Source organism: Dromiciops gliroides, chromosome 2, assembly GCF_019393635.1.
Source record: "Dromiciops gliroides isolate mDroGli1 chromosome 2, mDroGli1.pri, whole genome shotgun sequence".
NCBI lineage: Eukaryota > Metazoa > Chordata > Mammalia > Microbiotheria > Microbiotheriidae > Dromiciops > Dromiciops gliroides.
Genome location: NC_057862.1, coordinates 341,433,394 through 341,446,658, shown reverse-complemented (window position 1 = coordinate 341,446,658; position 13,265 = coordinate 341,433,394). Strand labels below are relative to the sequence as shown.

The window sequence follows — 13,265 nt, the reverse complement described above, 5'->3', positions numbered from 1 at the left end:
ACCACTAGACTAGTGGGATTATTATCATGATTATTATTATTATTATTATTGAAATCTAGTGAGAGTACATTGGCTCTTGACCACTATGTATGCATTTAGATGACCAAAGGCACACGTGTGGGCCAATAGAGAACTTCATTAAATGGCTCTGTCATGAGACACTTCCAGAAATGACAAGTTATTAATAGTTGTCCCGTAGAAGAGTCCATGGATAATTGCAAGATGGTAATGATAATAGCTAAAATTTATATAGCTTTTTAAGATTTGCGAAGCAGTCCACAAATCTTATCTCATTTGATCCTCATAACCTTTCGAAGTAGGTGCTATTATCATCTCCATTTTACAGATAAGGAAATTGAGGCACTGAGAGGTTATATTACTTGCCCCCGATAACATAGCTAGTACTTATCTGAGACAGAATTTGAATTCTGGTCTTCCTGACTTCAAATCCAATGTTCTAACCATAGAGATCTCATCAAGGTCCCCTTTGCCCAATGTTAGTTACAGCTTTGACTATGTCAGTGAATGCAATCTAAGATTGAATTAGCTTTTTTGACTGCCCTGTCAAACTTCAAGCTTGTCCACTAAAATGCCAAAGGCTTCTCACATTAATTATTGCCTAACCAGGGTTTCCCCACCCTACTTCCCCACCCCTCCTTCATCCTAGCTCTGTCACTGCTAAGGCTGTTGTTCCGGTCTGTGATTACTCTAAATGTACATCTGGCCCTGGGTCCCTTCCCCTCAGTAGCTCTATCCCATCCTAAGCTTCTGTCATCTATTGTGGAAACAACATCTGACAACCATTTCTCTAATAAGCCAAGATCAGACCCAAAGAGATAAGAGATTGGAGATGGGCAAGAGCAGTCTCAAAAGAAGCCCCTCTCCTTACTTCTGGCTTTGATGAAAACAGGGACGCAGGACGCAGCAGGCAAAGTGGCTGATCTTGTTTCCTGAGAATCCAGAGAATATGCAAAGGGGGGAAAGAAAATGAAACTGGCAGCAATGCCCCCAGAGAAGTTTTGTATCCCTGTTCCCACCCTGCCTCAGCCCTTGCTCTCCCTCTCTCTCTCTCTCTCTCTCTCTCTCCCTCTCTCTCTCTCTCTCTCTCTCTCTCTCTCTCTCTCTCTCTCTCTCTCTCTCTCTCTCTCTCACACACACACACACACACACACACACACACTCACATACACATGCATGCACACACACACGCACTTACTGCTTGCCCTCTTCAGGCAATAGCAATGAGGTTATGGGAGGTCGGTTAATAATAGTTCAGGGATCTAGCTGAAATACTCCAGATTGACTTCATCACAGATTGCGTGGACCACTTCCTAGCATCATTCTGCTGTTGCCACTGACACTAAGTCTCTGATGGAAATGTGGATGGAAATCTTCAGCACACAAAAGAGTGAATTGTCCTTTCAGTAACATAAAGGAGAGAAGCCACTGAACTAAAAGCTTCCATGGAGCTGGCCCCAGTCTAGAGACTTGGTAACCAGCCCCAGGGCTGTGGGATGTGGGAGACGGAGAAGGAGAAAGCCTTTCCTTGGAGGGATTTTTCCAATTTTCCTGCAAGGGAAGATGCAGGTTTTTGGCTGGAGCTAAAACAGCATTAAAATTAGGGCTGATTTCAATCTGATCTGTTAGAAATGCTTTGGCAGGACAAGAAGCCAAGCAGAGTCAGAGTGTAGGGCATCTTAATAGAATTCCAAAAGCCAACTCCTGGCAAGAGCTAGCTTTAGCATCCCCTGTTCTCTTGCGTTTTCTTCTTTCTACAGACTAGTGTCTACATTTAAGAAGTAAAGTCTCTTGATTCCTCATTCCTTGTTATTCTTCCAAGGCCATTTCCCAAGGATCCAAAGCAGCTTTTTTGGTCTTAGCTTTGTTTTTTCATTCAGCACCACCTGATCTAAACCAGGACCAGGATACGTGTAGACAAGAGCACTAGACACCTAGTAGCCAGAAGCACTCAGATCGAATTGTATGGTCTCCATGGACCTCATTTTGCCATCTGAAAAAATGGGAGCAATATTGTCTGGGCTGCCCATCTAAAGCATGGAGGACATTCCCCAGGGTTGCCCTTGTTTTTCTGTTTCTTCTTGTTTTTCTACAAGCAGTGATCCCCAGTGTAAGGAATGAGACTGTTGAAAGTGAGAACAAGGAAATCAATATTGCAGGCAAAGAAAAGAGGTGTTAAACAGTATGGAACAGTAGCCAGCCCAGATGATTCCCTTTTCTGTCTGTTAAGAATTCTATGCTTTGATGGATATATGATCTCAAGGGCGTGGGGTCCTTCTTTGAACAGTACAGGTAACATCTATCCTTGCCCATGACTTCTCCAAGCACCATCAGTAAAATGAAAAAAAAATGTACTTGTGGAGAAAAGTTTCTAGGATGCTCCAGTTTGGACACATGAAGATAACCAGTTATGGACTCCAAGGTCTGATTACTTACTGTCACAGAGCCAAGGGTACAATGCCCCTCTGGTATTTACTCCTATTCTCTGGGATGTTAGTAATGTTTTATAGGTAGCACAGTGGTTAGAGTACCAGACCTGGAGTCAGGAAGACTCATTTTCCTGAGTTCAGATCTGGCCTCTGACACTTAGCTGTGTGACCGTGGCCAACTTACTTAAGCCTATTGGCCTCAGTTTCCTGATCTGTAAAAATGAGCTGGAGAAGGAAATGCCAAACCCTCTAATGTCTTTGCCAAGAAAACCCCAAATGGGTCACAAAGAGTCAGACACAACTGAAAAATGACTTAACAACAACAAAATATATGATGATGTCAAGTCCTGCTCAAGTCACTACTCCATACAGTTGAACCTCAAAGACTTTTGCAGATGTCCAGAACACAGAGAGGCAAAGTTTAAAAAAAAACTGGAATAACTGAATTGTCCATTAAAAGGCATCACTTCTTCTCTTGAGAAGAAAATGTCGTATGAAATTAAATTAAGACACAAAGAGTAATCAGACAGGGCACCTAGCCATGAAGTTAGGCTGTAGAGACATCATTCATTCATTCAACAGGCATTGATAAAGCTCCTGCTATGTACCAGCCACTGTGTTAGGTTCTGAGGATACAAAGACAAAAACAAAAGGAGCTGACACTGTATTAACCAAAAGATGCTGGGTTGATATGCCAAATGAAAGGCATCCACATTAAGTGCTAGAGGGGGAAAATTATTGGACTAAGAGAATTCCATTTCTTCCATTAACTAACCTTGGATAAGTCATTATTCCATTTCTCTACACTTCATTCTCCTCATCTGTAAAATGAGAGGAATGGACCAGATGATTCCTGTGATTCTTTCCAATTCTGACACCTCTTGATTCTGTGTCTTCACAGCAGGGTGAGATCACTGTGGGTGGGTTCAGACTGAGCTTGATGATGATGCCACTTGACATTATGGAAAGAGTATTGGATTAGGAGATGGAGATCTTTGTTTGGGGGCTGACTTGGCTATTGGCTAGCTGAATTAGATAAGTGAGCTATTTCCAAGGCATCTTCCAACTCTAACGGTTCACGAGCTATGATTTCTGACATCAGATGGGTAGGACTTGGCTAGGCAGAGATGGGGAGAAGGGTACAGGGGGCAGTGAGGGGAGGCTATTCCCAGCAGTGGGACAGTATATGGGAAAGAGGCTTTGGTTTATTAAGGCAGACATAGGCTGACTAGAAGCTCCCACATCAGAGAGTTGAGATGAATACCATGTGACATTCAGAATGGAATGGTTTCCATGATTTCTTTGGGAAATGGAATATAAATAGGAGGAGGAGGAAGTTGGTGAGATTGCTCTTCCAGTTCTTCCCCATCTCCCCCACTTAATGCTAGTCATACAGCAACAATGCAGACAAGGTCTTGAGGGTCTTTACTTTGTTCCCCCATTGGTCATAAGTAGCCATTTGTTTATGGTAGGACATGGAAACAGAAGTGTTGTGGTCCAGAAAAAGAGATCTCTGGTTCTGCAATAGAGAGACCCAGGTCCAAATCACACATCTGACATTTAACACCTGTGTCCCCTTGGGTTTAGTCACTTAACTTCCCTAGAGCTCAGTTTCTTTATTTGTAGAATAGAGGGGGGTAGAACAAAGTGGACTCTAAAGTCCTTTCCAGCTTCAGATCCATGATTCTTTCATCCTGTGAATTCAAGTGCCCTGAAACCAAAGAATTGTGTGACCCAGAACTCTGCCATCAGCAATGACAAACAACTAAACTCCAGACACAGAGAAAATCCCTGTGTAATTACCTTTGTCCAGAGAAGCAGGATGGGGTCAGGAAGACCTAGATTTATATCCTTCCTTGGATACTCATAAGCTGTGTGACCATAGACCAATGACTTCATTTCTCAAAGTCTCAGTTTCCTGAGCTCTATGCAGTGTATCTGTGATTTCATTGGTGGAGAGAACTCCCAGGAAAGGAAATTAATTCTACTGATGTAAGTTAGCATCTTTTCTATACCTCATACTTTTAGAGTTACTAAGAGCACTGAAAGGTTAAGTGACTTGTACAGTGTCATACAGCAAGTATGGAGCAGATGTAGGACTTTAATCTAGTCCTACTCGCTTCTAAGTCAGCCTTCTACCCAAATAATAATAATAATAATGATAATGAGGAGGAGGAGGAGGAGGAGGATAATACCTTCAACACCTGCCTCCCAGAGTTGTTGTGATGATCAAATGAGATACGAAACATGAAATACTTTGCATGCTCCAGAGTGCTATACAACTGTCAATCTAACAACAAACACACCAAAGAGATTCCCATTTGTGAACGTGACTGTTAAAACATAATCAGAGGCCTAGGCTTCCCTGGATTCTAGTGGCCTGACCTAATGGGACACTTCTGAGTTGTAAAGGAATGTGCCAAATTTCCTTTTGACACACCTATGATCCATTATTTTTTTAATTAAATATATAGTTTATTGTTACTCCCATTTTTCAACATTGCTGTTACTTCTTGATGACCCCTCCCTGTTCCCAGAATGAAGAAGGAAGGAAAGAAGCATTTATTAAGTATATGCTAAGCACTTTACAAATATTATGTTTTAATCCTCACAGCAACCCTGGAGGGAGGTGCTATTGTTATCCCCATTTCACAGATGAGGAAACTCAGACAGATGTTAAATGACTTACCCAGGGTCACACAACTAGTACGTGTCTGAGGTCATATTTGAACCCCGGATAGAGCACTGGCCCTGGATTCAGGAGGACCTGAGTTCAAATCCGACCTCAGACCCTTGACACTTATTAGCTGTATGACCCTGGGCAAGTCACTTAACCCCAATTGCCTCACTAGAGAGAGAGAGAGAGAGAGAGAGAGAGAGAGAGAGAGAGAGAGAGAGAGAGAGAGAGATAACGATAAATTACACATAAATCTGTTTTGGGCATTTTAAGGCATTTCTCCCAAGCAGTGGTAGTCTGTGCAACAATGAAAAGAGAAAGGAAGAAGAGGGAGTAAGAGAAGAATAATTTGGGAGTCATACTTATTCTTCCTTCTTTCTCACCCCACGTATATGTTCTCCAAGTCCTATCAACTCTACCTATACAAAATGTCTCATGACTGTTCCCTCTGTTTTCAGTCTCTCCCTTTTCTAATCTACCAAATTAATATTACTAGAACACAAGTTTGAACATGTCTCTCTCCTACTCTGAAAATTTTGGTGGCTCCCTAATGCCTCCAGGATAAATTCTTCAGCCTTGTATTTAGAAACCTCCATCATCTGATTGCAACCTACCTTTCTACAATTATTCTGTATTACTCCTATCATTCCCCACTTCATTCATGCTGTTGCCCAAGAACTCTTGCCTACCACGTTTTCCCTGAACTGGATATCCAATCTCCTGCCTCCAGGCCTTTGCACAAACTTTCCCCCACATATGGCATATATTCTGTCTTCACTCCTGCTTCTTAGCATCACTAACTTCCCTCAGAGCTCAGCTCAGAGGTCACCTCTTCTTTTTTTTTTTTTTAATGTATGAGGTATTTTATTTTTTCCGTTACATGTAAAGATAGTTCTCAACTTTTGTTTATACATGCTTTACAATTTCAGATTTTTCTCCCTCCCTCCCCTCCCTCCCCCCTCCCCTAGACAGCAGGTAATCTGATATAGGTTATGTCTATATATCTCTATACATATACATATATATATATATATACACACACACACACATATATATATATATATATATATATACATAATAACATTAATCCTATTTCTGCATTAATCCTGTTACAAGAGAAAAAATCAGAGCAGTGATGCAAAACCTCAAAATAGAAAAAAAAAACAACAGCACCCAAAACAAAAGAAATAGTATGGTTCAATCAGCATCTATACTCCACAGTTCTTTCTTTCTTTTTTTTTTCTTGGATTTGGAGATCCTCTTCCATCACGAGTTCCCTGGAACTCTTCTGTGCCATTGCATTGGTGAGAAGAATATAGTCCATCACAGTAGGTCAACACTCAATGTTGATGATACTGTGTACTTTTTTTTTTTAATGTATGAGGTATTTTATTTTTTCCATTACATGTAAAGATAGTTCTCAACTTTTGTTTATACAAGAGGTCACCTCTTCTGACATGAAGGCTTTGCTGATCCCCATGAATTCTCCCTCTCTCCCTCTCCATCCCCCTTTTCCTTTCTTTCTCCATCTCCCTCTCTCTCCCTCTTCTTGACTTATCTTGTATTTATTTACATGTTGTGTCCCCCAGTAAAATGTAACCTCCTCAAAACTGGTGGTAGTTTCATTTTTATTTGAATAAAGCTCCCAACATAGTTCCTAACAAATATCAGGTGCTTAATAAGTGTTTTCTGCCCTGAATTGAGTAAAGGAGAAATTGAGGGAAAGAATGGAAGGAGAGAAAAAAGTATACATGTGTTTGTGGCTGAATCTGAGGGTGTGTTCATTCACTTTCTATTGGAATGCAGACTTCTTAGTAGTATTTCTCTTGGGGCTAATTAGTCTACCTAGGTGAAATACACCCTCAGCTTGCTCCTTACCACCCACTGATACCTCCAAGCCTTCCTTCACATGATCCCACCCTCCTCCAAGCCACCATGTGCAGAAATCCTAAAATCCCACTTCCCACATAAAGCTTTATCTATCTACCTAACTAGAAGAATTGTATAGCAAAGTCCTCCAGTTGTACTCCCCAGACCAGCTCCACTTCCACAGCTCTCAGCTTTGTACTCTCCAAACCACCAAAAACCCAGGCACCCATACCTACATAGAGTGTGCAAACATTTCAGTAATTCTTTATTCCCAATAACAGCCCAGTATCTGTATCATTGACCATGTATCATTTCAGTCCCTTTTTTATACATAAAAGTTTGTTATTAAACCATCATTTAAATAAGAGTGAAAACAACCAGTAAACTAGCACTTATTAAGCACTTATTATTTGTAAAAACAAAAACAACCCCCCCTCCCCCACTATGCTAAGCACCAGGAATACAAATACAAGTAGAAAGAAAGTCTCTTCCCTCAAAGAGACTAAGTTCTAATGGAGGAAGACTACACATAAAAAGCAAGCTAAAAGGGGATGGGGTTTTGTTGGGGGGAGAAACAAAGGTTTTGCATAGAGGGATGGTAGAAGTCTCATGTTCTTCCTGGAGAGGAATGAGACTAGATTAACCTGAGTGCCCTCCTTAAGTGGAGGGTCTGAGATAAGCCATCCAATCAGAGAGAGGCCATAGGGATGCTGAGTACTTCCAACATGTGACTTCCAGGGCTGAAGTGAAGCTCTAAGATGAAAAGTCAGGGCATGGTGAGGTTCAGGAGAAAGTCCAGAACACAGCCTGGAATTGGATATGTACTATATGTTATCGTTGCTGTTGTTGAGTTGCTTTCAGTTGTATCTGACTCTCTGTGACCCCCATTTGGGGTTTTCTTGGCAAAGATACTGGAGTGGTTTGTCCTTTCCTTCTCCAGCTCGTTTTAAAGATGAGGATACTGAGGCAAACAGGGTGAAGTGACTTGCCAGGGTTACACAGATAGTAAGTGTCTGAGGCCAGATTTGAACTCAGGTCTTCCTGACTCCAGGCCTAGTGCTAGTGCTAGTGCTAGTGCCACCTAACTGCCCCATGTACTATATATTAACAAAGTAAAAGGTAAAAAAAAAAAAAGGTAGAAAACAATATTGTTGCAACATTCAACAATTAATTCAACAAACACTCCTTGAGTGTCTCCTACTTCTAAGATATTGTACTATGATCTGGGAGGTAAGAGTGGGGGAAGAAGGATAAAGAAAAATAAGACACAGGATAATATCCTATTATCAGCAAGAATCCCAAGAAACGTGCTAGAGAGAGGCATATTTCAACAGCAACCTTCTATACAGTTAGGCAGGGCAGCAGACAAAACACTGGGCCTAGAGTCAGTAAGACCTGAGTTCAGATCTAGGCTCAGATACTTATTAGCTGTGTGACCCTGGGCAAGTCACTTGACTTCTGTTTGCCTCAGTTTCCTCTTTTGTAAAAATAGGGATACTAATAACACATATCTCAGAGGGTTATTGAGAAGATCAGATAAGATGATATAAGCAGGGGCAGCTAGGTGGCGCAGTGGACAAAGCACAGGCCCTGGATTCAGGAGTACCTGAGTTCAAAACTGGCCTCAGACACTTGACATTTACCAGCTGTGTGACCCTGGGCAAGTCACTTAACCCCCATGCCCCTGCAAAAAAAAAAAAGAAGAAGAAGAAAAAAAAGAAAAAAAAGATGATATAAGCAACAGTGATGATATATATGAGACTGATAAATATCAAAATGCTATTGTTATCATTGTTATCTATGTCATCGTGACTTTGTAGATTCCATTCATGTCTTTCCTTCCCCTCTGCCCCCTTCTTGGTCTTTGCCTTTGCAGACTGAAGAAGCCTTGTCTTTTTTAACCTGTCTTCATAATTGGTCTTTCTTCTCCTTAACGTGGCTCCTTGATTTGGTCACTAGCATGGCACAGTGACAAGAACGCTGTCTTTCGAGTTAAGAACCCAGGTTAGATACCGGTTCGGCCAGGAATTTGGCTTGTGTCACCTTAGGTGAATAACTCTGTGGGCCCCTGTTTCCTCCCCTGTAAAACCAGGGGGTTGAAATAGGTGACCTCAAAGGTTACTTCCAGCTCAAAAGTTCTGGTCTGATGGTCCTCTTCTTCCCCTGGAGAAATGGGAGCTTGTTCTCAAATCTGTTCACAACTGCCTCCTTGCAGTCTATTTTAGGAGGTGGGGAGGATGGGAAACAGCTTGTGAAGTAGAGGCAGAGTTGTGATTTCCTCATTGTGGGCAACTGCCAGTGTGCACACTCCCTCTGTCAGCACAGATCTGCAGTTCTCCCATATCTGGACAATAACCCTGACCAATAACCTGGGCACTGAGCCTTAAGTGACCTCTAGTCACAACCTTAGTATGTGTTAGAGGTAAGACTTGAACCCAGATCTTCCTGACTCTAAATCTAGTCCTCTGTCCACTGAGCCACAAAGTCTTTCTACAGCAACCATAACTGCACATAATGTTCCAGATTTGGAATATACAGAAGTTTCAGCTAAGAGTAAGAGGCACATTTTTTAAATCTTTTTTTTCCTTCCAAATGTGTACTGTATGCCCTTGAATACTAAATGGTTGTCCCTGGAAGGAAGGATAGCAATTCTTTCCAACTTCCACAGCTGAACTTTGCAAGCCAATCCTGGGCGGCCCAGGTTAGCACTGCTTGGAGTAGGGGCCCTGAAAAAAATGGAACTCATATGTTCCCCTGTGAAAAGAAACAACCTTGTGCTCAAAAAGTAGAAGTCTTTTTTCCCCTTTCTTCCCATAAATCTTGCCTCCTTGCCTTATTTCCATCCATAATGCATGGGGAAACAGTGCCTCATCTCTCAGGAGTCCTTGCCTGAAAAGAGTGTGTGTGTGTGTGTGTGTGTGTGTGTGTGTATGTGATTTGTTTCCCTTCACTCTGTCTTTTTTTTTCCAGGTACCTGGAAGGAAACCATTTAACAACTGTACCCAAAGAGCTGTCTACCCTCAGACACCTGACCCTGATGTAAGGAGCCTGGGGCTGGGTGGCAACTACACAAAATGCTTATTTTCCCCCCAGCTCAGTGGACCCCATACTTGGTGTGATGTGGAGATAGCTACAGAGGTTTGCCCCTGTCTCACTCACTGTAAGGGACTAGGGGACAGTTATGCACCAGCAGGACTTGACAAGTTTCAAATACAATAACCCTTGGTAGTATGAGTACTCCTGTTCTTCCCCTTCCCTAATTCTAAGCACATAGTCTGTACTGAGCTGGAAGAGATACAGAAGGGTCTGCTTTAACTTACTTTCCTCCCTCAGTAAGTCACCAGTTCTGGAATGCCTCTCTCTAGATATGGAAAATTCTTTGAGTGAAAATCTGGGCTGCCCTGTACTGAGCCAGAGAGAGCTGGGGTGGTTTGTTGTGGGATAATGGGGGAAGGGGAAGCCTGTAGTGCTGGTAGTTACTACTAAATATTCCTGTTGCCTCTTCAACCTCCAGTGGCCCCAACAAAAAATATAGGGCCTAGGTCGGTCAGTTTGAGATGGAAGGGAAGTAAGTAGTCCTTGGCCAGGGCCCTTGGCACATGGCAGATGAGAGCCCAACCCCCTACCCTCACCCTTATGAGCAGTGAGTGACTGGGCAAGGGAGACTGGGAAAGAATGAGTTGTTCAGCAAAAATTAACCAATCATTTACTGAACCCCTAGTATGTGCCAGGAACTGTGCTAGACATGGGGGGGCATCAATATGAAGAATTCAATAACCCCCTACCTTCAAGGAACTTGCATTCTAATGGGGAAGACATTAAGTTTGTGTGTACATGGATACACACATGTACATATGGATATGTATACACATATGTGTGATTATGTGTATACATGTGTATATGCATATATGTATATACATAAACATAGGATAGATAGGTAGTAAATAGGTAGTGTAGTGGATAGAGTGAGCAGTCAGAAAGTCTCATCTTCCTGAGTTCAAATCCATCTTTAGACACATAGTAGTTATATGACCCTGGATAAGTCACTTAACTCTGTTTGCCTCAGTTTCCTCATCTGTAAAATGAACTAGAGAAGGAAATGGCAAACCACTCCAGTGTCTTTAACAAGAAAACATTAAATGGGCTCACAAAGAGACACTATTGAAATCTCTGAACAACAAAATATGTATAGAATTAGTCTCCCCCATTAGAATCCACACTCTTCGAGGGCATATATATTTAAATATATTTGTTACAAATATATATGTGTACTTATCATATATGTATGTATATATAGTTATATAAATCAAATAAATATGATGAGAGTAAATACAAATACAAAGCAGTTTGGGAGGGAGGGCACTGACGGCTGAGGGAAGCAAGAAGGGTTTCAGGTTAAAGGTGAAAAATGAATCCATCTATTCCTTAATGAGGCCTGGATCCTAGCTCAAGCTTGCGTCTTGCCTACAAACATCCTCTACAGAGGAACTGGAGCTCTTTCCCAAACTCCCAGCTTCACTCTCTTTCAAGGGTAATCTTATGAGCTGGGATTTGGGGCAATTGCAAGTCCTCAGGTAATATCCATTAGTGACCTTTGGCACCAGCCTCTAATGAGAATACATGGCTTTGGCTGCAGAGAGATGCAGCCATCACAAATGACTTGTCCGGAGAACCCAGGCTAACTGTGACTCTTCTGTTGTGCATTTCTTCTCTAGTGACTTGAGCAATAACAGCATCAGTGTCCTGGCCAATTATACCTTCAGCAACATGACTCACCTCTCCACACTGTAAGTAGCACAACAAACTAACATCTGTCACCGAGCCTGTGGCCTTTCTTTTTCCTCTTAGATCTGTCTCTTCTCTCCCCTCTCCCCTGCTCTGACCCACACATAGTTGACCTATTGGCCTACTAGACCCATTCATTCTTTTTTCTTTTTTTTTGGTGAGGCAATTGGGGTTAAGTGACTTGCCCAGGGTCACACAGCTAGTAAGTGTTAAGTGTCTGAGGCCGGATTTGAACTCAGGTACTCCTGACTAGTAGGCCAATGACCATAAAGCTTAGGCAGTTATTCAGTGGAGTTCAACTCAACAAAGATTTATTAAACACATTCTTTGTGTCAGGCTGTGCACTAGGTGCTAGGCATATAAACGTAAAAAGAGAGTAGTCTCTGCTCGCAAGGAGCTTACATACTACCCAGGAAAACAACTTGTACTCAACTATTTGGATGGTTCTATGACGTCATCACTGTGGATATTGCCTCCAGTGGCTTATAACAGAACACAACTATGTGACTACCCAAGCATGGGTGTGTCAATGTCCTTGGGTAATCTACCCAACATCACTGGCCCTTCCACAATTTTCTTCTGGTATCTCAAGAATGTGGACTCTCAGCCATGGAAAGGTAGACTGAAAATTAATTGGAAACTAATTAATCTCATCATAAAGAATGAGTGGGTTGGGGGGCAGCTAGGTGGCGCAGTGAATAGAGCATCGGCCCGGGAGTCAGGAGTACCTGAGTTCAAATCCGGCCTCAGACACTTAACACTTACTAGCTGTGTGACCCTGGGCAAGTCACTTAACCCCAATTGCCTCACCAAAAAAAAAGAAAAAAGAATGAATGGGTCAAACAACAAATCATAGAAACAAACAATAACTTCATCCAAGAGAATGACAATAATGAGACCACATACCAAAATTTAAGGGATTCAGCCAAAGCAGTTCTTAGGGGAAATTTTATATTTCTAAATGCTTACATGAATAAAATAGAGAAAGAGGAGATGAATGAATTGGGCATGCAACTAAAAAAGTGAGAAAAAGAACAAATTAAAGAATGTAGACTCTCTTGCCATTTCAATGGAGGCGAGCCTGGATATGTAATCAACATCAGAGAAAATCTCTAAATATTAGCATTCAGTTTTGTAATTCCTCCTATTTAACTGAGGTATTTTTTCCTGCCTGATTACACTTTGTTCAAGCCACTTATTTCAGTTATCTTTTCATGCTTTGAGGACACACCACTTGAAGGTAGTCTCAGAGGCTAATTCAGAGAGAAGGGGGGAACAGAACTGGTATGCAACCTTGGTGATGACTAATCCACAAAGTCCATGACTTACCCATGGATAGTCCATGACAAATGAACCAACAGACTGTTACAGTCATGTCTTTTTCTTTCCTAGCATCTTGAGCTACAACCAGCTGCGGTGCATTCCAATCCATGCCTTTAATGGCCTACGGTCTCTGCGGGTGTTGTGAGTATATCCTAGCAGGCTAA

The 13,265-nt window shown here is 41.9% G+C and overlaps 1 protein-coding gene across 2 annotated transcripts in view; it reads left to right on the top strand.

Moving 5' to 3' along the window:
- The window catches only part of SLIT3 (slit guidance ligand 3), an 815,836-nt gene that overhangs the window by 729,083 nt on the left and 73,488 nt on the right, over positions 1-13,265 (top strand). For both annotated transcript variants that reach the window (XM_043985299.1, XM_043985300.1), the window contains 3 exons: positions 9,964-10,032; positions 11,709-11,780; positions 13,171-13,242. In XM_043985299.1, the coding sequence (XP_043841234.1) occupies positions 9,964-10,032; positions 11,709-11,780; positions 13,171-13,242 (213 nt within the window). The remainder of the gene's footprint in view (positions 1-9,963; positions 10,033-11,708; positions 11,781-13,170; positions 13,243-13,265) is intronic.